General features: G+C 39.7%; 1 protein-coding gene and 1 long non-coding RNA gene across 3 annotated transcripts in view; one reads left to right on the top strand and one right to left on the bottom strand.

Annotated features, from left to right (window-relative positions):
- TBC1D12 (TBC1 domain family member 12) overlaps positions 1 to 17,150 on the bottom strand; it is a 97,683-nt gene extending 80,533 nt beyond the window's left edge. Inside the window, exon 1 of one of the 2 annotated variants that reach the window (XM_027595254.2) lies at positions 15,986 to 17,150. In XM_027595254.2, the coding sequence (XP_027451055.1) occupies positions 15,986 to 16,923 (938 nt within the window). In that variant the 5' untranslated portion in view covers positions 16,924 to 17,150. The remainder of the gene's footprint in view (positions 1 to 15,985) is intronic. The other variant, XM_027595249.1, reaches the window with a different exon arrangement.
- On the top strand, positions 16,800 to 20,142 carry LOC118356323. The gene is made up of 3 exons (XR_004819646.1): positions 16,800 to 16,933; positions 17,477 to 17,934; positions 19,677 to 20,142. It is a non-coding gene; the product is annotated as an uncharacterized LOC118356323 (long non-coding RNA).
- Positions 20,143 to 22,681: the final 2,539 nt, after the last annotated feature.

The following is a 22,681-nucleotide window of genomic DNA, read 5'->3' as shown; positions in this document are numbered from 1 at the left end:
GGATAAAAAATTCTGGTATGGCCACACAGTGGAAAACTATTCAGCCATCAAAAGTAGAACGGTACTGATACATGCTACGACATGGATGAAACTTGAAAACATTATGCTAAGTGAAAGACACAAAATGCCATGTATTGTATGATTTCTTTTACACAAAACATCCAGAATATGCAAACCCACTGAAACAGGACACAGATTAGTGGTTGCCAGGGGCTTGGGGGGAGAGGGGAGTGCAGTGACTGCTAATGGGTATGGAGGTTCCTTTTGGAGTAATGAAATGTCTTGGAACTAGACAGTGGTGATGACTAAACACCATGAATGCATTAAATGTCACTAATGGTAAATTTCCTATGTATTTTACCATAATAAAAAATGTTAACAGGTTTCTAAAACTGAATTTCCAATTATCAATTTTTAAAACATGGTCACCAGTTTAATTAAGACTAGACCCATATCTTTAAGTAGTAATAAGTATGCCAAACCAAAAACCATGTCTAAACCACACAACTTTGTAAAGTAAGAACTATTTCAAGGAAATTCACTTTTATTTTTTTTCTGGCAGTGTTTGGAATTAAATATATTGCACAGAAAACTAAATCCCACTGGTTAAGGCTTTTTAAACAAGATACAAAAATGACTGTTTATATCAAAAGCTGTTTATTCTACACGAGCTGTTTTTAAGCTTTATCAAATCTAAAATGGGGCGCCTGGGTGGCTCAGATGGTTAAGCGTCTGCCTTTGGCTCAGGTCATGATCCCAGGGTTCTGGGATCAAGTCCCGCATTGGGCTCCCTGCTCCTTGGGAGTCTGCTTCTCCCTCTGCTTCTCTCTCTCTCTCTCATGAATAAATAAATAAAAATTAAAAAAAAATCTAAAATGAAGGCTAATATTTAAAATTATTAAAAATTTTGGCGATGGCAAACAAATGTTATTTAATATAGATTTGTAAGAATGAATAAGAATGAACAAAATGACAAAAGATGAATGTGTTTGCTATTAATAAAGGATCAAAAATACAAGACAGAGTGCAAGAAAAAGCCAGATAAATCTACTTCTACTGAAATTGAGAATAATTTGTTTTGCTAATCAGAAAAGCTGAAGAAGGGGCACCTAGGTGGCTCAGTCGGTTAAGTGTCCAGCTCTTGATTTTCACTCAGGTCATGATCTCAGGGTCATGAGATCAAGCCTTGCATCAGGCTCCATGCTGGGCATGGAGCCTGCTTGTCTCTCTCTCCCTCTCCTTCTGCCCTCACCCCCCTCCATGGGCACACCCACACACCCTCTCTCCCTCTCTCTCAAAAAAAAAGAAAAGCTGAAGAAAATTATCAAAACTTGCAACATCATTAAGGCAACATTTACCATACAGAGTTCAATATTTCTTTTACATTATGACACTGCCAGTTACAGATGTTATATTATGGATTTTCCCATGATCTATATAAAAGTTAGTCCTTTAGGGGCACCTGGGTGGTGCAGTCTGTAAAGCGACTGACTCTTGGTTTTGGCTCAGGTCGTGATCTCAGGGTGGTGAGATCCACCCCTATACTGGGCTCCATGATGAGCACAGAGTCTGCTTGAGATTCTCTCTCCTTCTCCCTCTGCCCCTCCCACTTGTGTGCGCCACGCTCGCTCGCTCTCCCTCAAAATCAATCAATCTTAAAAAAAAAAAGTTAGTCCTTTAAACATGGACTGTTTTTGCAAACACAGTGGTAAGTAACAAAAGAGTTTTAGGTTCCACCAAAATTGAACTGATACTGCCAGATCTACCCAAGATGACCAAATTTAAGGGTGGCAGACACCAAGTCTCTGACTTTATTTAATCCTTTAAAAGAATATGAAGGTGAAATCATTTATGCCGGTTTGTACAAACCACAACTATTTACATATTATGTCTAACTATTTGCCTGGGGACAAATCTATTATAACTAAGATATTACTTAAAGTACTTACTATAGTTAATGTACAACTGAACTTGTTTAGTTGGCTTCCTAATGTGTTTCAGCTTTGATCCCCTCCAACATTCAGTTTTCTAGCCCTATTTTACATTGGCCCAACCGATTTCTCTCCTACAGAAACATCTCCCCAAAGACAGGTACCAAAATAGTTTGAGAAATGATATTTTTAAAGTAACAAGTGGAGAGCCTCCCAGAGTGATCACTTCAAAGGTTCCATTTAGTTATATTACCTTCTTGTACCTTTTTAAAGGCTGTAGCCCAATAAATCTTTGTGTTCCTATTACATATAAGGCCCTATGTTCCTCTGCAGAGACAAAAAAGCAAAAAAGACATGTTCCCTATCTCCAGGGAGTTTGGAAGTCTCAAGACTTTGTGTTTACCTCATTCAATCCCTGAAATGGCTGAAGCATAGACTGCCAGCATCCACTTTTATGAAGCGATGTATAGAACATGTGCACTGAATGTAAAGACTTGATTTTACAACAACTTAACACTTGCAGGGTTTTCCCTGAAGTTGTTTCCTTTCTGATTCATTACAGTAAAACAACCAGCCTAACAGCTATTCTGGCTCTTTCCCCCGCCTCATCAAATTCCTTACAAAACATGGTAGACATATAATTTTTCATATGACTCTCCATTTTCATGTCATCCCACTTCCCTCAAAACAAAAATCAGATTCAAGGTTTTTCTCCATTAAAGCTTCACAAAAAGGCATCTGGTATAAGCATATGTCACTCAATTTGTTAGTGATTCCTTCTGACAAGGATTGAATATAATGTTATTTACATCAACTACCAGATATCACACTTTAACAGACCAACAAGCACCCATAAACTACCACAGTGTATCCAAGCCTGGTTTCACAAGTCCCAAATCATCTGCCACAAGAGTCATTGTTCTAAATTGCAATTCTGCGGGGTGCCTGGGTGATTCAGTTAGGCATCAAATGCTTGATCTAAGCTTAAGTCTTGATCATGGGGTGCTGAGTTCAAGCCCCACATTGGGCTTCACGCTGGGTGTGGAGCCTACCTAAATTAAAAAAAAAAAATGCAATTCTGAGCACGCTGCCCTTGTTTTCAGAGCCCATCCGGGGAACGTGGGTGGCTCAGTTGGTTAAGCGTCCGGCTCAGGTCATGATCCCAGGGTCCTGGGATCCAGCCTGGCGTGCAGCTCCCCGCTCAGTGGGGAGTCTGCTTCTCCCTCTGCCCTTCCCCCAGTGCTTATGCTTGCTCTAATAAATCAAATCCTTAAAAAAAAAAAAAGTCCATCAAAGGTCCTGTGTACTGCCACCCCTCGTGGAATCAGTTTACACTTAGTTCTGTCATACAAACTGTCTCACAATTTAGCTCCAACTTTTTGCCTTCAGATTTTGACACTGCCTCACCTGCCCTAAGGGCAGTCATACTGAGTATCTGCAGTCCCAAGCACTGTGCTATTTCATGCATAAATTCTGCACATGCTGTTGTGTGCCTGTATGGTCCTCAGTCAGCCTCATTCCAATCCCAACTGTTCTCATTAGTAAAACACCAACCTTTTTTGTTTCATCTACCGTGAAGAGTTCCCTAACTTCCTACCCCAAAGTTAATCACTCCTGCAGTGCTACTGATACATCCTGTATCTTCTTTTGTAACACTAATCAGGTAATACTGTGTAAGTACTGATTTATGTGACTCCCCCATCTTAAGTTTAATACTTTTTCTTATTGTTTAATATTATTTAATTTCCTTAGTGCCTCATATACATAATAGGGCTCAAAAGCGTTTGTTTGAATAACTAAATGGTAAGAAAATTGCAAACTAACTCATAAGAACTGTGTATGCTTAGGTCAGAAGGTCCAAAAACAAAAAAGAGGCTCAGAAGCTATCTTTAAATTTATGAAGGGTGATTATATAAAAAAACCAACTTGTTCTTTGTGGCTCTAAAAGGCAAATTAGGACCAGAAACATTACAAAGAGATACACTGTTTTCCACATAAAGAACCTTTTAACAATTAATACCCTCAATAGGCTGCCTTGAGGAAATTGACCTCCTCGTTAGTGAAAGAATTCAAGCAGAGGCTAAACAATATCCATCAGGTGCCCAAACTCTCTAAGAATAAAGAGGCAAACACACTTAGCTCTAGGGTGGTGGTGGTGGTTGGTTTGTTTTGTTGACCTTTTTGCTCAGGCCTGACCTAGAAGTACTTCTTGAACAGATGGCATGCGATAGAACTTATCTTCCAGTAGCATAGTTGAAATCCCTCTAGTGATCAAGGTGTTATGATGTTTCCATTAAAAGTACAACTAAATCAAAAGATTGTATTTTGGTGGTCTCTTAGAACAAAACAATCTTATCTCATTAAATATATAGCTAGTTATTATTTTATTTGGGAAAATGTAATAATGGTTATCTTCTACAATTGTTCCTTTCTGCAGTACAATTCTCAGTTATTTGTACGTCCAGTTTTGAAATGTAATTGCTATCCTAGGTCTTCTTGACAGTATTAATGCATTTCTGGGAGTATATCACAAAGATGGCTATTATTCTCTGGTTACATGTTCAATTATCGTGCTGGTTACCTTATATAATAATCTATCAAAAATTGTATTAGTCTTTGATAACAAAGTTTGGTTCCCAACACCCAATTCTGAATCACAACACATCTCTGTTTCCAAACAACACCCAGGATTTCAATCTCTTCGATCCTAGGTAGTACCAATGAGGTAGGTTAAAAAGTCAATCCAACAGGGTGTCAAGGGCCATGTAAGAAAAAAAAAAAGAGCATTACATTTTATCACTTACATTTTTTTTTAAAGATTTTATTTATTTATTTGTCAGAGAGAGAGAGAGAACACAAGCAGGGGGAGAAGCAGGCAGAGGGAGAAGCAGGCTCCCCGCGGAGCAAGGAGCCTGATGTGGACCCGATCCCAGGATCATGACCTGAGCCAAAGGCAGACGCTTAACCGACTGAGCCACACAGGCGTCCCTATCACTTACATTTTAAAAACCCACATTTTATCACTCTTCAAAAATACAGAAACTGCTCAGTTGAGATCTTTTACTGACTTAAAACTTCAATAGTTTACTTCAGAACTTAAATTTAAACCTACACAATATATCTTCCCGCTAATGAGCAATTAATTTTCTCCTTATGGGTGAGAGGGATTTTAATTGTTTGCTAGACTTACCATGGTGCTTGCAGAAAATTCTCCTTTTAACAATGAAACTCAAGGAAGAACACATTGCATAAAATACTACTTTTTAATATCTGAATCTATCATACTAGCACCTAAACTTTTAGAACCTAAATGAAACCATACACACACACACACACACTAACACATATATAGGTTATTTTATATTATGTACATTATATCATATATGTACTATATATATTAACCTAAATATATTACATACATTAGATAATTACAGGTTATATATATATATAAAACCTGTCATTAAAAAATATTTCTGCTGCACAATATGACCTCTTAAGAAGCCATGAGAGGATGAGGACATTAGGGAAGTTAAGAGGGAGACACAGCAGATATCTTTAAGGCAAGAAGTTGCCAGAAACCTCTACAAAGGCACTGAGGTAAGCAGGGCAGAAAAATAAATATGGGAATAATCTGCAGTAATACTCTGAAGCCTAGCAGCCAAAGTACAGAGCTAACTTCCGGCTAACATGTATTCTCCTCAGCAATTTTTTTTCTGTAGAAACATCTTCCAACTCATTCTCTTAACAGCTTTTCCTGTCTCTAACTGTAACTTCACACTCTCCAGTTTTCTTTATCTATTTCCTTACCACCTTAACTGAAATAGTATGGAAACAACGTATTTAGCCTTAGTAGTTTTATTTTATATTTCCTGCCCTGCTTTTCAAAAGCAAATAAGAGCATTTTCTAAAGACAAGGAAATGGACCCTCCCCTCAAGCCTCTAGAGAAGAAAGTAGTCCTGCTGACACCGTGATTTTAGCCCATTGAGATATACGTTAGACCTCTAACCTACAGAGCTATCAGATAATGAATTCCTATTTTTTAAGCCAAAAAAGATGAGCATTTTCTGTTTTTCTTACAAAAAAAATTTAAATTTATAGACTCTGAGTACCTTTTTCTGGGGGCAATAAAAGTATTTCCCATACTTGACTAGAAGATGACTATAGACAGTCTAGATGAAAACCAGATTTGGAAACTGTAAATAATTCCCAGTGTATGATGGGTAGTTATACATTACAGTATTTGTGAAAATATGAGAAAATAGCACATAATTTGATTTCAAAACTATCATGTTCAGTTCCAAACTCAGAATGTTTTAATCTCTGTGGGGTTAGAAACAGGCAGATGGAAATATTTTCTAGCCAATAATGTATCTCAAAATAAAATTCAAATTAAAAAGAAAGTGAAAAGCCAAATTCAAAGGTAAATTTAAACACATTACCAAGTTCACTCTCAAACTAGCTCTAACTAGGAACATAACTTGTAGCTTGGTTTCCTAAGGTAAACTTCTCTTAATTGCAGGAAAGAGCCTGCTGAAAACCCAGACAGTCACATGGGTTTCCCTCTCTTTCTTCTTTTGGCCACAGAAATAAGAAGTCCAAGAAAGGCTGAAGCAGCAAATTCTAGAGGGGAATAAGCCATGTTCAATATGCAGGATTTTTTCTTAAAGGCATGGAAAAGAGTTACAACTAGCAGCAGAAGGAACGAAAATTAACACCTTTTTTTGATAAGCTATAAATAAGGAGAGGTAAAGTTATGTCTCCAGGTTAAAGAGATCTGAGTAAAATTTTAAAAGTTAAAGCTTTTCACAGGATAGGCAAGCATGACTATCTACACAGCATAAAATGAAAGTAAAAGACCCTTCCCACTAATAAAAAGGAAACTAAGATTTAATCAGGCAGAGATAACTTCTCAACCTAGTGAAAGTTAGCAAAATACTTCTACATTTGTATTTACCCCTGTTCTCTACTGTACCTGTACTTACACTCACCAATTACAGAGGACCTGCATACGACCCAATTTTAAATCAATAAGGTAATATGAGTTATAAATGCATGTTGTACCTTCTTTCAGTTATTATCTGAGGACACCTGCCTATCAACAATTATTTCAATAATTATATTCTGGGAACCACCTGCATCAGAATCACTAGGGGGTCCCTGTTAAATACTTGGTTTCCTGCTGGCCCCACCCAAGATCTAGTGAATCAAAAACGGAGGGGGAGCTCAAGAAATCTGCATTCTTAACAACCTCCTCCCTCCAGGTAATTTTAAACACTAAAGTTTAAGAATTATTGTAGTAGGGTCCAAGCAACTATCAATCAGAACTACCTGGGGACAACTCAGGGTAGCTAGCAGAGTTCCTAGGAAGAAACAAGCTGCCTCAAAAAGGATCGACTTTCCCCTTCCCGATATACTTGGAGACGCCTAACAGATGTGTCACCTCAAAATCTCCAAATGTTTCCACTCTTCCCAAAGCTTTCCCACCACAACATACTAACTTTGAAATGTGTGAGTGAGCCAAGCTAAACATTTCATGAATTTAAACTAAAAAACTGGCTTTGCCTGTCTATAAGTTCCTTAAAACAATAAAAGATACAAATATTTTAATACTTCTCAACATTCCCTCCTTTCAGTTCCTTCTCAGATTGACTTTTTAGTCAAAGCTTCAAGACTTTTGGAAATTTTAGATCATAATGTTACAGTCCATTTTAATTCCCATACAATCCCGAATACCAATTATAAATCTACTACAAATTTTACCAATAAAAATCTACTAATTGTGTAATGTTTCTTCAGGTAGTACACAAAAAATCCATTCATCTCTTCCCTTCTTTAACCAATGGATTTCAGGGCGCCTGGGTGGCTCAGTCGTTAAGTGTCTGCCTCCCAGGGTCCTGGGATCGAGTCCCACATCGGGCTCCCTGCTCAGCGGGAAGCCTGCTTCTCCCTCTCCCACTCCCCCTGCTCGTGTTCCTGCTCTCTCTGTCAAATAAATAAATAAAATCTTTAAAAATAAAAAAAATAAATAAATAAACCAATGGATTTCAGTAATGAAGCTGGGGAAGGGACTGCGGCTGTCATACTGAAGTTTGAATAATAACATTTGAACCTTCACTATATGCCAGATAAGAAACACAACACACTTAGAACATTATCCCATGGACAATCTCATGAGGCGGGTATCACCATTATCCTTACTTTATGGATGAACTGCCTAAGATCTAGAGGGGTCAAGTAACTTGTGCAGAATTATACTGCTAGGTAAGCTAATTCAACCAAGGCAGTCTAACTCCAGAACCAGCAGTTTTAACACTACACTATCCTGTATTTTGAATATGCCATCTGCCAAAAAAGCAAGTCCCCTGAAATCTAAAGTTGTGGATTCTGGAGAATTTCATTTTTAAAAATGTGCTTTTAGGTGATTTTGAAGAATAACAAAAGCTGGAATTATTGCACTAAGGCTACTAGTTCGCCATGGTGGAACCCTAGCAATCTTTGAGATATAACTCATGGTCCTGAAGTTAAGGTCTCAAATTCCACCACATTGATTAACTAGAATTTACTTATCCTATTTTCTCTCCTACTCCAAAGAAATTATAAGAAAAAAAAATCTAGAATTTTCTAATTAGAGCAGATGGTCTATATTATCTATACATAAGAAACTAAACAAAGATTACTGATGTTCAGCATGATTATTCTGGGGCAGAGTTAGACCTTTACTAAAAGAAATGTTCAAGGTAGAATTTATTTTTTTTTCCATTGAGGCATTTTATTTGCACATATGTATTACATCCCTAGGAAAAAAAATCCCAGGATTTTCCCTCCTGTGTTTTCAACTTCCTTCTTCATGGTCCATGATGCCAGCTGAGGTTGTCAGTACAATGAAACCAAACTGGGGGGACTGGAGCCAATTATTCTGCCATTTTTCTAGATCTCTGAGTTGTACATCAAATCTGGGGCTGATTATTCCACATTTGTTTAACCTGCCCATGAGGTTCACAACAATTTTCCCAGCTCTGCGATCATCAATGATTTCAAATTCGCTGGTGTAACCATTCTGCATCATCACAGAAACCAGATGACGACTTTGGAGCATGGCCTATAAGAACCTGGCGTTTGCCTCTCTTTTCAGCTTTGTTAATGCTCTTGAGAGGATCTACCATGACATTCATGCACACCATTATGGAGGGACAGAAAGATGGTGGAAAGAGTTGCAAGGTAGAATTTAGAGTTGGAGATACTTCTATCTCTGGCAACTTTCTCATTTTACAGGTGAAACAATCACCCTCTTTTTTAAAGTACCATCTTTAACTCAGTTCACATTTGCAATATTTAGCTGGCAAAATTTTGAGGTCCACAATAGTACTGCAAGAAAATCATGTAACATAATATCACAGTATATTGGAGCTGGAAGGAACTCTGAATCTCCTAATTTCACAGATGAGGAAACTGAAGTGACAAATTTAGTTATTTGCCCAAGTTCACACAATTATTTGTGGCAGAAGAAGCTACCCAGGACAAAAACCAAATTTCTTATCTCTCAAGTCAATAGTATTTTTACTACCCCAAAAATTATGTTTTTGTTTGTAAACTTCTGAGGATTTGGAGAAATCAGTGTATTAGCTTCAAGCCCTAGGAATCAGATCTTTTTTTTTTTTTAAGATTTTATTTATTTGAGAGACAGAGAGACAGTGAGAGAGTACAAGAGGGGAGGAGGAGAAGCAGGCCCCCCGCTGAGCAAGGAGCCCAACGAGGGACTCCATCCCAGGACCCTGGGATCATGACCTGAGCCGAAGGCAGATGCTTAACCAACTGAGCCACCCAGGCCGCTCCTTTGCTCTAGTTCTGATTCTTTTATTCATTTGCTATCTGACTGTGGGCAAATAATTGTAAAATAAAAATAAATCCCACCTTTAGTAGGTCATGGGAATATTTCCAGAATTAGAAAACACATATCAATGTAACTTTGGAAAAATATGAAATTATGTAGAATTAAGATATGCTTTCATAATTTTTTCTAGAGGCAAATGGGTAGGTACTGGTTGTTAAATACTGCCCCGAATAGTCTGAACTGAAAAGCCTTGAAAATCAATGCCCTCGGCCCACCTGAAGAACAACTCATTACCATGTCTAACTCATTTCCGGTATTAAATTAATACTACCTTACTAGGTGATGTCTAGCAAATAAAAGATTTCTCTGATTAACAGCACTGTTGATTTTATTTTTTATTTTTTTAAAGATTTTATTTATTTGACAGAGACACAGCGAGAGAGGGAACACAAGCAGGGCGAGTGGGAGAGGGAGAAGCAGGCTTCCTGCAGAGCAGGGAGCCTGATGCGGAGCTCGATCCCAGGACCCTGGGATCGTGACCCGAGCCGAAGGCAGACGCTTAACGAATGAGCCACTCAGAAGCCCCTGCTGATTTTCCATAGGATATTAAATGATGAATAAAGTGATCCCTGAAGTCCCTTCTACTTTAAACATTTTTTATTGTACATAAAACACAACTGCTCCCCAAACAAAAATCTTTTAGTCAATATCTCTATGCTAAATAAAGTGTGAAGTTTAATTAACAGCAATGTACAAATGCTGGTTTCTTACTTGTGTTAAATGTACTACAGTAATGTGATATTAACAATAGGGGAACGGGGTGAGGAATATACTAGAATTCTCTACTATCTTTGCAACTTTTCTGTAAATCTAAAACTATCCTAAAATAAAAAGTATTTTAAAAATAAATCTCTATGCCCATTTTTAATAGTTCAGAAAATTTCTACGGAACAAGTAACTCCAAGTTAATACTGGAGTAATAGTCTGCCTTGTTATTGGGATCTAGTGTTAAAAATGTTAATTTAGCACTTCAAAATAATATTTGAGCACTTAAAATTATCTTAGTCTCGGGGTCCCTGAGTAGCTCAGTTGGTTAAGCGTCTCTTGATTTCAGTCAGGTTATGATCTCACAGTTGTGAGATTGAGCCCCATGTCAGCTCTGCGCTGGGCCTGGCACCTGCATAAGATTCTTTCCCTCTTCTTCTGCCCATCCCCCCATTATCTTAAAATTATCTTAGTTTCAGAAAAATTAGAGTTCCCCAGTATTTTCTACCTGATTTATATTTAGATTATCACATTTCTAACCATCCACCCTAAAACCACAAATTTCTAAGGTAACATTCTTGAACCAGAGCTGGATTTCCAGTGGTTTAGTGTTTTAAGAAAACACTGGATTGGGGGGGGCGTATCAGACATAAGGAACAAATACAAAAGGCTCTTGAGCCATTAGCTCCTCAATCTAATATGATGGGTAGCTTCACAACACCCTAAAATCTTAAAAAGAGCCTTATTTTTATTCTAGAGCAATGAATTACATATTATTTTCAGCTTTTCTAAAAATTTCAAATATTTTAATTATATAAGGAATGTTAAAGGAGTTTCATTAGTGACACAGAAGAGTATTTTCACATATTTTTAATCTCTTGCAGTTCCTTCATTCTTACAAATAATTATACCACACCTATATTAAATGCTTGATTTGGGGAGCTATAAAAATCTTTTAAAACTTATCAGAAATTTGATGTTTTGCCTCTTCTTTATTGAAATGTTGAAAAAGGAATTTTTTGAAAAATAGGTTTTTATTTTAGTTGGTTGGGAGGAATACATGCTGTGCAACAAATAAGGGAGCCCTATCTGACAGAGGTCTATGATGGTTCAGTTGGGTGAATTATGATGTTGCCAACCAGTTGTAAATTCTAAGTGGAAAAAGGAACGTGGTTGATTTTGTTGTTTCTGAGAACAATAAAGAAAAATTGTATGGGACGTCTGAGTGGTTCAGTCGGTTAAATGTCTGACTCTTGATCTCAGCTCAGGTCTTGATCTTAGGGTGGTGAGTTCAAGCCCCACGTTGGGTGTGGAGCCTACTTCATAAAATAAAAAAATTAAAAAAGGAAAAGAAATCACTAAAAGAGCCTTTAGTCTTCCTTATTCAGCCTAACTGTAATAAAAGAGTTCTGTGAAAATAATCTTTTACCACAACATTTAGTAAGTTTCAGAAGTCAATAATTATAGAAAAAGCTACATGGATCTGTATGTTTCATAATCTACGTCAATTCTCTTTTTAATACTTTCTTTTCTACCTTAGCTATGCCCTTTAAGGCCACCAAATTCTCATGATTCATATGAAGACTTTGTAAAAAAAAAAAAAATTATCAGCAACAGATACCTGTGTGTTTCTAAATAACAGTACCTTGCCAGTGCAATCTAAGCAAAACTCAAAAGTATTAAATGGCTTAAAAAAATACATCTATAAAGGGTGTACCTATCTAAAAAATAAATCTTTCTAGTTTGAAAAAAATTAAGACATGAGTTTGCCTTAAGGACCCATAAAAATAATTTAAAATTTTATTTTATTTTTGAAGAGTAATAAACAGATCCTTAAAGAACCAAGGCCAGCCTGGAAACACAAGAGTTTTTTTTTTTTTTTTAAGTTTTCATCTCCTTCTTACTGCTAAGTTGGTGACAGTAGAGGTAGTGTACCCACCTAGTATTTTATTTTTTTAAGATTTACTTATTTATTTGAGAGAGAGAGAGAGAGAATACACGAGCAGTAAAGGGGCACAGGGGGAGGGAGAGAATCTCAAGCCAACTCCCCAATGAGCATGGAGCTGGATCTCACAATCCTGAGATCATGACTTGAGCAGAAACCAAAAGTCCAAGCTCAAATGACTGAGCCACCTAGGCGCTCCCCACCTAGCATTTTAAAAACATTTATGGACAGGAAAAGACCACGAATCTGAGGGAATATTACTTCTAGGGCTCCCAAGGTCAAGTCACCATTCACAGAGAGATGCCCATGTGAGGCTGAGGCAAGCCCACCAAAGGGAATGAACCAGAACTCACCTCATCTGGAAGAGAAGGAAAGTAGGAGATGGAGAGCAGTCCATCCTCGACCAAATTCCTTTAGCTCCTACAGAATTTCTACCCTATTCAATGAAGCTTCTGTTGATGTGTCTTAATTGAAGATAACTTTGTAGTAATAGATAAACCATTGTAAAATGTTCCCCTCTCTTAAGTTAAAACATGAAACTATTCCCTAAAAGTCTTTCTGTTACAGATTTTTGCCAGGTTAAGATGAAGAAAAGAAGCAGAAAGAAGGGAAAGATGGAGGATAATCAGGTGGGAGAGAAAAAAGCCACAGGTGATTATAAATTGTGATCGAATGTTAACCTGGTCTGAAAATCAAGAATCCTGGTTTCCAATTCCAGCTCTGCCATCAGCTACCTAAAATACCTTATGTAGACAGTGAATTTCCTCATCAAAAAATGAAGTGGCAGTAGGTAGCGCCTGCACTCAAGAATGAGAATACATCCTAGAACAAGATATCCCCAAAGGGATGCCTCATCTGGAGCTTCGGAGTTAAGAATAACAATTATACACACGAAGAGAAAAGAAAAAAACAAAAAAACCCTCATAGGTTGTCAAGGCAAAGGAAATTTCTGACCATTCTGCCCGGGAATGGGAGATTTCTTCAAAATTACTTGGGGTACCTGGGTGGCTCAGTCAGTTGATCTCTTGATCTCAGCTCAGGTCTTGATCTCAGGGTCATGAGTTCAAACCCCGACTGGCTTACTAACAAAAAAACAAAATTACACTAGCTAGACAATAGTGAAGAGGAAGAGCCTATAAAAGTGGCCAATTCAACACAAACTGAGCAAGGTTCTCAATACCACTGCTAGATACTGTAGACTCAGAGATGACTATCATAGTGTCTGCCTTTACGGTGTTCTGAATCCAGTTAAGGTTTTGGTTAAATGCTAAAAGAAAAATTGTGCCTCTGTGCCCTTTCCTAAGTATGTTATACAAAGAAGCAATTGACACCTAGAATCTTGACATTCAGATGTCAATTAAAAAATGAGGCTTAGGGGCGCCTGGGTGGCTCAGTCGTTGGGCGTCTGCCTTCGGCTCAGGTCATGATCCCAGGGTCCTGGGATTGAGCCCCCCATCGGGCTCTCTGCTTGGCCGGAAGCCTGCTTCTCCCTCTCCCACTCGCCCTGCTTGTATTCCTATTCTCGCTTGTGTCTCTCTGTGTCAAATGAATAAATAAAATCTTAAAAAAAATAAAAATTAAAAAATTTAAAAATGAGGCTTAGAGAAGTTAACTTCTGGTACCTGTTTTCTGACTTGAAATCCAATGCTCTGATACACATGATTAATGTGGCTTTATGAATGTCAGCTAGTTACATTAACTGAAATCCTATTAGTGTACGGATTAAGAAAAAAATTTTAATTATATCAAAAATCCTCCCTACTGTTAACATGAAAAACCTCATAATAGATTTGCCTTGCTATTGTTCATAATTTGCAATGCATATATATGTATCTGTCTTCAAACTTAATACCTACTAGCCTGCACTCCACTGTCCAAATCATCTCTATTCCCAATGGTGGCACAAGCAGGTATTCTGGCTACACTGATTGAATTAGCAATCTCCAAAGCCCCTTCCAGGTCTAAAATTGCCTGACACCTGACATCAAAACATGACCAAAAAACACCCAAAGTTCACAAATGTATAAACTTAGCTCACCTTGCAAGCTTTTAAAATATTGCCACTATAGGGGCGCCTGGGTGGCTCACATGGTTAGGCGTCTGCCTTGGGCTCAGGTCATGATCCCAGGGTCCTAGGATCGAGCCCCATATTGGGCTCCTGGCTCAGCGGGGAGCCTGCTTCTCCCTCTCCCTCAGCCTCTCCCCCTGCTCATGCTCTATCTCTGTGTCTCAAATGAATCAATAAAATAAAATCTTAAAAAAAATATTGCCACTCTAAGCTTTAAGTATATTTTTGTATATTTTTGCAACTATAGGCACAAATACAATTGTCACTACTATATATTTTGTCCCACCAGTAACACAAAATTAGGATTTCCCAATCTTGACGTAAACAACTTTATAAATTTTTGTAAATTCATACAAGGGAAAATAAGCGATAATAAAATAGAAAAAGAAATAATTACAATCAGAAAATTGTGTCTACAAAAATGCACACAGATTGTATAATCCTCTAAAACTGGAGCTGCATAATTTGTTTCTTTCATTTCTATCAAGATCCCTGAAAAGGAAACAAAAACACAGGAGAACTCTGAAAAGGAGGGTTTACAAGTTGGGAATACTCTCCTATTTGCCTAGAGATTAAAAGGAAAAAAAAAAGCGTATCAAGCAAGATCTAACTCCGGGAAAATTGGCATTTCATTAATGTGCAATAGGATGAGCATTTTATCCCTATCAAAGCCCTATTCCGAAATCTGCAATGTCCAGAACCATAACTTGATTTCAAGAATGGAAGGTCAAAACACAAATACAATGGCACCAAAAATTAAAAAGTTGCTGAAAAAAGTGTAGGCCTATTTGGCAGAAGTAGAGAAGAGGGATTTTCTAGATAAAGCGCCATAGTAATTTGGCTTTAAGGGCTGGGATCAAATTCTAAACTCGAAACTGACTGCATTTTAATAAAGGCCATTAAAACAGTTAAACACTATGAAACACAATCACTTCTAATTTCAAGAATTCCCAAGCCACTTGAATGGGTTTAGACTACACACAAATAGACATCTCTGCAAAATGACTTCCCTTTCTCTTTCACAACCACACCCGTACACACATACCGCCGCGCCCACCCCCACCCCTAATCCCCGTAGTACAGTAAAAATAAACTGAGAGCCGAGCAGGTTGTCTGCTTTTCCGGAGGAGGCAAAACTGCAGCTGTAGCATGAGCACACTGCCAGGACCTAAATACACGGAAACCAGGTGTGAATAGCAGGTATAGATAGCCTCCTGCCCACAGGGGAACAGAAAGATTCGCTCCCCACAAAGTTGGCAACTTCTACAGGCAACACAATGCTGACCCAGTTCCTCTTCCCCCGGTGACAAATCAAAGCTAAGTCCTGACGCCAGCAAAGAGTCCGCACGGAGGCGGTCCGCAAGGCGCTCTCGGCCAGCGCCCGGCCTCGACCTCCGTCCCGGCCCCGACCCCGCCCCGAGCCCCGGCGCAGCGGGCGCTGTACCTGGCGAAGAAGTCGGCGAAACCGCCGCTCCGTCGAGCCCGGGCCGAGGTCCCCGCGGCGCCCTGCTCCGTGGCGGGCGCGGGCACCGGCGGCCCGGCGGGGGGCAGGTGGTCGCGGCTCACCTCGAACGTGTTCCGAGAGTTCACCTGAACGTTCGAGACGCCAGGGCGCGCCTCAGCGGCGGCGTCCCCGCTAGTCCTCTCGGCCGAGGCGGCGGCGGACGCGCCCTCCTCGGGACCCCCAGCGCTGGCTCCCGGCCGCTCCAAGTCTTCGCTGCTGCTGCCGTCGCTGGCCGGGCTGCCCTCCGAGCCGCTGCCCGCGCCCTGGGGCTTGTCAGAGACCGCCGCTGCTAGGCAGCAGCTCCGCAGCGGGTCTTCGAGCGGCGCGGCCCAGTCGGACGGACTGCCCGGGCCGTCCGCGCCCTCGTCGCCAGGCCCCTCCGGGCGGAGGCGACGGTGGCGCGGATCCCGGCCGCTCGCGCAGGCCAGCCCGCGAGCCTCCTCCAGGTCCCGACAGTCCTGGCCCGGCAGAAAGCCCGAGTCCCCGTTGGTCATGCCTCTGTGCCGCGGCGGGCGGGCATCCGCCACCTCCGTGTCTCGGTGCTTGGAGCCCGAGTCCCGCGGACAGGCGTCCGAGCGCGGAGCTGCCGGGAGCGGCGGGGCGCGGGGCTGGCCAGCGGGGAGTGGACAGTAGCACAGCCCCGGCTCCAGCTGTCCCCCGGCCGCCGCGAGGTACCGCCGAAGGAGCTGCTGAGGCGGCGTCTCCTTCTCCTCTTCCTCCTCCTTCTCCGCCGGCGGCTCCACCGCGCCGACGCCTCCGCCAAAACCGCCCGTGGCCCGGATCATCTTCCCGTCCTGGCCCACGGGCTCCGGCGCCGGCACCGGGAGCAACTTGGGGTTTCTTCCCGAGCAGGCTCCGGCATCCTCCGGACCCACCATCTAGGGCCGGGTGAGTGCCGCCCGAGGAGGCGACGGAAGAGTCCCCGGCACAGGCTCGGCCCGGGAATAACCCTAGGGGCTGGGGCCGCGGCGGCCGCCGCCGCAACCTTCCCAGACCCACCCCTCCCACCCGGGGCTCCGGGCAGTTGCGGGAGGGCGGGCACGCGCCGTAGTTCGCGCACGCGCAAACGCCGGCCCGGTCAAACCGCGACCTGGAGATTCCGCGAACCATAGAGATAGTAGCTAGAGAGGCCGCTCCCTGACACTCCGGCGGCCAATCTGGGATCGGCCATCTGGATGATGGAGGCTGGTTGGCTCACTCCGAGCGTGACAATTCTTACAGAGACACGGGTTTGCCTCTCTTAGCAAAAATTCACTTGACGTACTTAATTTATGGGAGTTGATTACAGGATATTAGATATAAGTCCTTCCAGCTCCAACTGGTCACCAGTGGACTTTACGCTTTTTCATACATCTTCCCTACCGCCGTTGCCACAATCTAGAGCTTCGTCGCTTTATGTCAACACCCTCCCTTCTCCACTTTATCTTCCAGGATACTACCAAAGGAATCTTTCTTATCTAGCACCACGTTTCATCATATCACTTTTCTTAAAAATTTCCATCATCACTCAAGGAGGGAAAAGAAGTGGAGTCAGGCGGAGAAGGGCCGTTGAAATAATTCCAGCACCCTGTGATAATGGATTGAAATGGGGTGATAGCCACTGAGTGGAAATGAAAGGCGTTTAAAGAAATCGCAAGTCGTGATAACTGATATAAGGAGCGACTGAAGAGGGAGGAACCAGCAATTACTACAAAACTCTTGTTATTGAAACTAATGTAGTTTGAAGAAATGGGATCTGGATTAGAAAAAAAAAACCTCGATTAATAGGGGAAATATATCTGGTAAAGACAAGACTGGGACTATCCAGGATATAGTTAGAGATCTAAAACTTGGGTTAGGGCTTAGGTTTGGAGACTCGGATTGAAAAGTCATCTGCATATTGTAACAAGGTGAGTCATTAGTGACTTCTCCTGGGAAGAAAGAATAAAGATGGAGGTGGGGCAGAGACTCAAAGGTGTTATTATTTCAAGATGGGCAAAGAAGTTGTATTGCAAAGGATTAAAGAGGAATTAGCTGTAGATAAAATGAAGGGGAAAATATTGGCCACTCGTTCTAGAGGTATGTCAATGAAAAGAGAGGAAAGAAATAGGAGAATGGGGTAGTAATGAGAGGAAGCAGCATTGCCAAGCCTTTATATTTTTTTTCTTATATATGCAAGAAGGAATATAACCTATATATAAGAGTAACAGTAAAATAAGTAAATAAGGGCGCCTGGGTGGCTCAGTCGTTAAGCGTCTGCCCTCGGCTCAGATCATGATCCCAGGGTTCTGATCAGGCTCCCTGCTCTGTGGGAAGCCTGCTTCTCTCTCTCCCACTCCCCCTGCTTGTATTCCCTCTCTCGCTGTGTCTCTCTCTGTCAAGTAAATAAAATCTTTTTAAAAAATGTAAATAAAATGGACACCCACGTACCCAGCACCCAGTTTAAGAAACATCAAGTGTCTTTTACAATGAGCATATCTGAAGGCCTTAAGGAAGGACTAAGTGTCAAAGGCACAGTTAACAATATATTTATTGCCAAGATTTTTCAGAAGAAGAAATGACTTCCAGGACACAGGTGGAAAAATTAATATAGGAAGAGAGAAAATATTTGTAAATCATATATCTGATAAGAGTCTAGTATCCAGAATATGTAAAAAACTCTTACAAGTTAACAAGACAACCCAATTTTAAAGGACTTAAACAGACATTTCTCCAAAGACTATGTTAATAGCTATTAATAAGCATATGAAGTAATGCTCAATATCAAAACCAAAGGACATGGCACTCAAACTGACTAGAATGGTTATATTCAAAAAAGTGGAAAGTAAGTGTTATAGAGGATGTGGAAAAACTACAACCCTCAAACATTGCTAGTAGAAATGTAAATGGTATGGTTGCTATGGAAAATGTTTGGTGGTTCCTCAATGAAGTTAAACATTGAATTACCTTATGACCCAGAAATTCCACTCCTAGATACGTACCCAAAAGAATTGAAAACAGATGTTCACACAAAAACTTACACATGAATATTCATAGCAGCACAATTAAAAACCAAAAGATAGAGACAACCCAAATGCCCATCAACAGAGGAATGAATAAACAGAATGTGACATTTATACAATGGACTATTATTCAGCCATAAAAAGAAGTGAAATACTGATATATAAAGTAGATGAATCTCAAAAACATTATGCTAAGTGGAAGAAACCAGACACAAAAGGTCCACATTGTATAATTTCATTTGTATGAACTCTCCAGAATAGTTAAATCCATTGAGAAAGAAAACAGATTAGTGATTGCCAATGAGGGGGTGGGTAGGAGAGAAATAGGGACAGACTACCTGATGGATATGTGGTGATGAAAATGTTTTGCAACTAGATACAGGTGGTGGTTGCATGACATGGAGAATGCACTAAATAGAACTGAATTCTACATTTTTTAAATTGTACATGTTTAAATAGCTGTATTTTATGTAAATTTTCACTTCAATAAAAGAAATTTAAGTTAATTTAAGATACCTAGACATAAGTATAGTTAATATGATGGTAAAGATGAGGACAGCTGAAAGAGGCTAATCACAATCTTGTTTCATTTCAACTTTTTTCTTTTCTAACTTCCTAATTTTTCAAACCTTTTCTTTTTTTTCTTAAAGATTTTATTTATTTGAGACAGAGAGCAGGAGCGAGAGAGTGGAAGCAGAAGCAGAGAGAGAGGAAGAAGCAGGGGTCAATCCCAGAACATTATGACCTGAGCCGAAGGCAATCGCTTAACCAACTGAGCCACTCAGGTGCCCCTTTCAAACTTTTCTAACTTGTTGACTTACTCCTTTCTAGGTATTGCTCTATTTCTGCCTCTATGAAATCATACTACAGTATTTTAAACTCCAATTTCTCTAAATGGTTTATTGAGTTCATCTCCTTCCTCTCCCCTTGTCAATGGCAACAAAAGTTTTATGAATAATAGCCCATAGCTACTGTTTTCTCAGTGAAGACTTCAAAACTGAAACACATTTATATTTTGTACTTTGTCTACAATAATATGTATTCCATAATAAATTATTTTAGGCATTCTTCTTGGTTAGTCGTTATATTTTCCACTTTTAACAGTAAAAGTTTCTGTGTTACCTGATAAGTAATATATGCCATCTTATAAATTTTTTGAAAATCTACTTTCAAGGTGTAGCATATCCTTTTTTTTTTGTGGTCCTTAAAAAGGTTGACATTAAAAACTTTTTTTTTTAGTTTTACTTATTTAAGTAATCTCTACACCCCACCTGAGACTTGATCTCATTACTCCAAGATCAAGAGTCATGTGCTCTTCCAACTGTCAGCCAGGTCCCCCAACATTAAAACTTTTGATACCATATTATATTACTACAACTGTATGCATAAATAAAATATCCTGGTACATTCCTATAAATCAGGTGAAACTATTATCATGATAAAGGATTTTTTTTTAATTTTTTAAATTTAAATTCAATTAACATTTAGTGTATTATTAGTTTCAGAGGTAGAGTTCAGTGATTCGTCTTTTTTTTTTTAAGTTTTATTTATTTATTTGAGAGAGAGAGAGCACAAGTAGGAGGAGCAGCAGAGCGGGAGGGAGAAGCAGACTCCCTGCTTAGCAGGGAGTCAGATGTGGGGCTCCATCCCAGGATCGTGAGATCATGACCTGGGCAGATGCTTCAAGACTGAGCCACCCAGGTGCCCCTGATTCATCAGTCTTATATAACATCCAGTGCTCATTACATCACATGCCCTCCTAAATGTCCATCATCCAGTTACCCCATCCCCCCAGCCCCCTCCCCTCCAGCAACCCTCACTTTGTTTCCTATGATTAAGAGTCTCTTATGGTTTGTCTCCCTCTCTGATTTCATCTTGTTTTATTTTTCCTCCTTTCCCCTATGATCCTCTGTTTTGTTTCTTAGTTTCCACATATGAGTGAAATCTTATGATAATTGTCTTTCTCTGTTTGACTTATTTCACTTAGCATAATACCTTCTATTTCCATCCACGTCGTTGCAAATGGCAAGATTTCTTTTTTGATGGCTGAGTAATATTCCACTGCATAAAAATATACATCTTCTTTATCCATTCATCTGCTGATGGACATCTGGGCTCTTTCCATGGTTTGGCTATTGTGGACATTAATGCTATAAACATTGGGGTGCAGGTCCCCTTCAGATCACTACATTTGTATCTTTGGGGTAAATACCTAGTAGTGTAATTGCTGTGTCATAGGGTAGCTCTATTTTCAATTTTTTGAGGACCCTGCATACTGTTTTCCAGAGTGGCTGCACCAACTTGCATTCCCACCAACAACATAAGAGGGTTCTCCTGAGAAAGGATATTCTTAATCTCTCTGTTATAAAATATTAATTAACAGTTAAAATATGGAAAACTATGAGTATACTTTGGATTCCTACATTTGCTAAGAAATTTCGACTTTCATAGAAATTCTCAAAATACATACAATTTGTCATATTCTACCTGTATGATCCTCCCCTCATTATTGAACAGTAAATATGGTCCCATTATCCCATAATATTATTTTGCCAAAATTGTACTCAAGGAGAGTACAAAGGCCTCAAAAAAGAAAAAAAAAAGGCCTCAAAACTCTTCATATCTTGGGCGCCTGGGTGGCTCAGTTGGTTAAGCGACTGCCTTCGGCTCAGGTCATGATCCTGGAGTCCCAGGATCGAGTCCCACATCGGGCTCCCTGCTCAGCAGAGAGTCTGCTTCTCCTTCTCACCCTCCTCCCTCTCATGCTCTCTGTCTCTCATTCTCTCTCAAATAAATAAATAAAATCTTTAAAAAAAAAAAACTCTTCATATCTTTCTTTAATCCTCAACCTTTTTCTTATGTACTGGATTTCCAAAAACCTTTCAAACATGCTTTAACTTCTATTATGTTAAATAACCACTATCACCACCCACATACTCCTAGAGCAATGTTTCTCAAACTCACCTGCACATTAGTAACATTTAGGAAGTTTTAAAAATGCTTATGTCTGGGCACCACCCAAGACCAATTAAGTCAATATCTCTGGAAGAGGAGCCTTACACTGATATTAAAAGCTATTCAAGTAATTCTAATTTACAACCAACGTTGAGAAATACTGGCTTATAGCTACAACCTTATCTCTCTGCTTCCCTGAACAAGCAAGCTTCTTTAAAAAGCTGTTTACACATTGTGTACACTTAGATGTGATACCATGAAAAAGACACATTGTGGCTGAGAATGTATAAGAACCTAATCACACAAAAATCATCAAATTTAAAATGAAGAAAATTCTATTTAAAAAAGGAAATGGGGGATTCTTATTCTTCAAAAAAATGCCAGTATCATGAAAGACAAAGAAAAGCTGTGGACATAGCTGAGATGAAAGAAGATTAAAACAAAATGACAATTATATGTAATACCTGCCCATAAACTTGACTTTGTACTCAGTAGACAAAAGAAAACAGTCTACAAAGGACACTATTACATCAACCAACACAACTGTCATATGTACAGTGGGTTAAATAAAGGTGTCAATGTAAATATTGATAGTTACAATTATAATTGGTATTTACAATTTATAATTGCTGTATCAGTTCTATAAAAAAATATTTCTATTCTTAGGAAATATACAGTGGAGTATTTAAGATAAGGGCCA

The sequence above is a fragment of the Zalophus californianus genome, chromosome 15, assembly GCF_009762305.2.
Source record: "Zalophus californianus isolate mZalCal1 chromosome 15, mZalCal1.pri.v2, whole genome shotgun sequence".
Lineage (NCBI taxonomy): Eukaryota > Metazoa > Chordata > Mammalia > Carnivora > Otariidae > Zalophus > Zalophus californianus.
The sequence above is the reverse complement of the archived record's forward strand: the minus strand, read 5'-3'. Positions and strand labels throughout refer to the sequence as shown.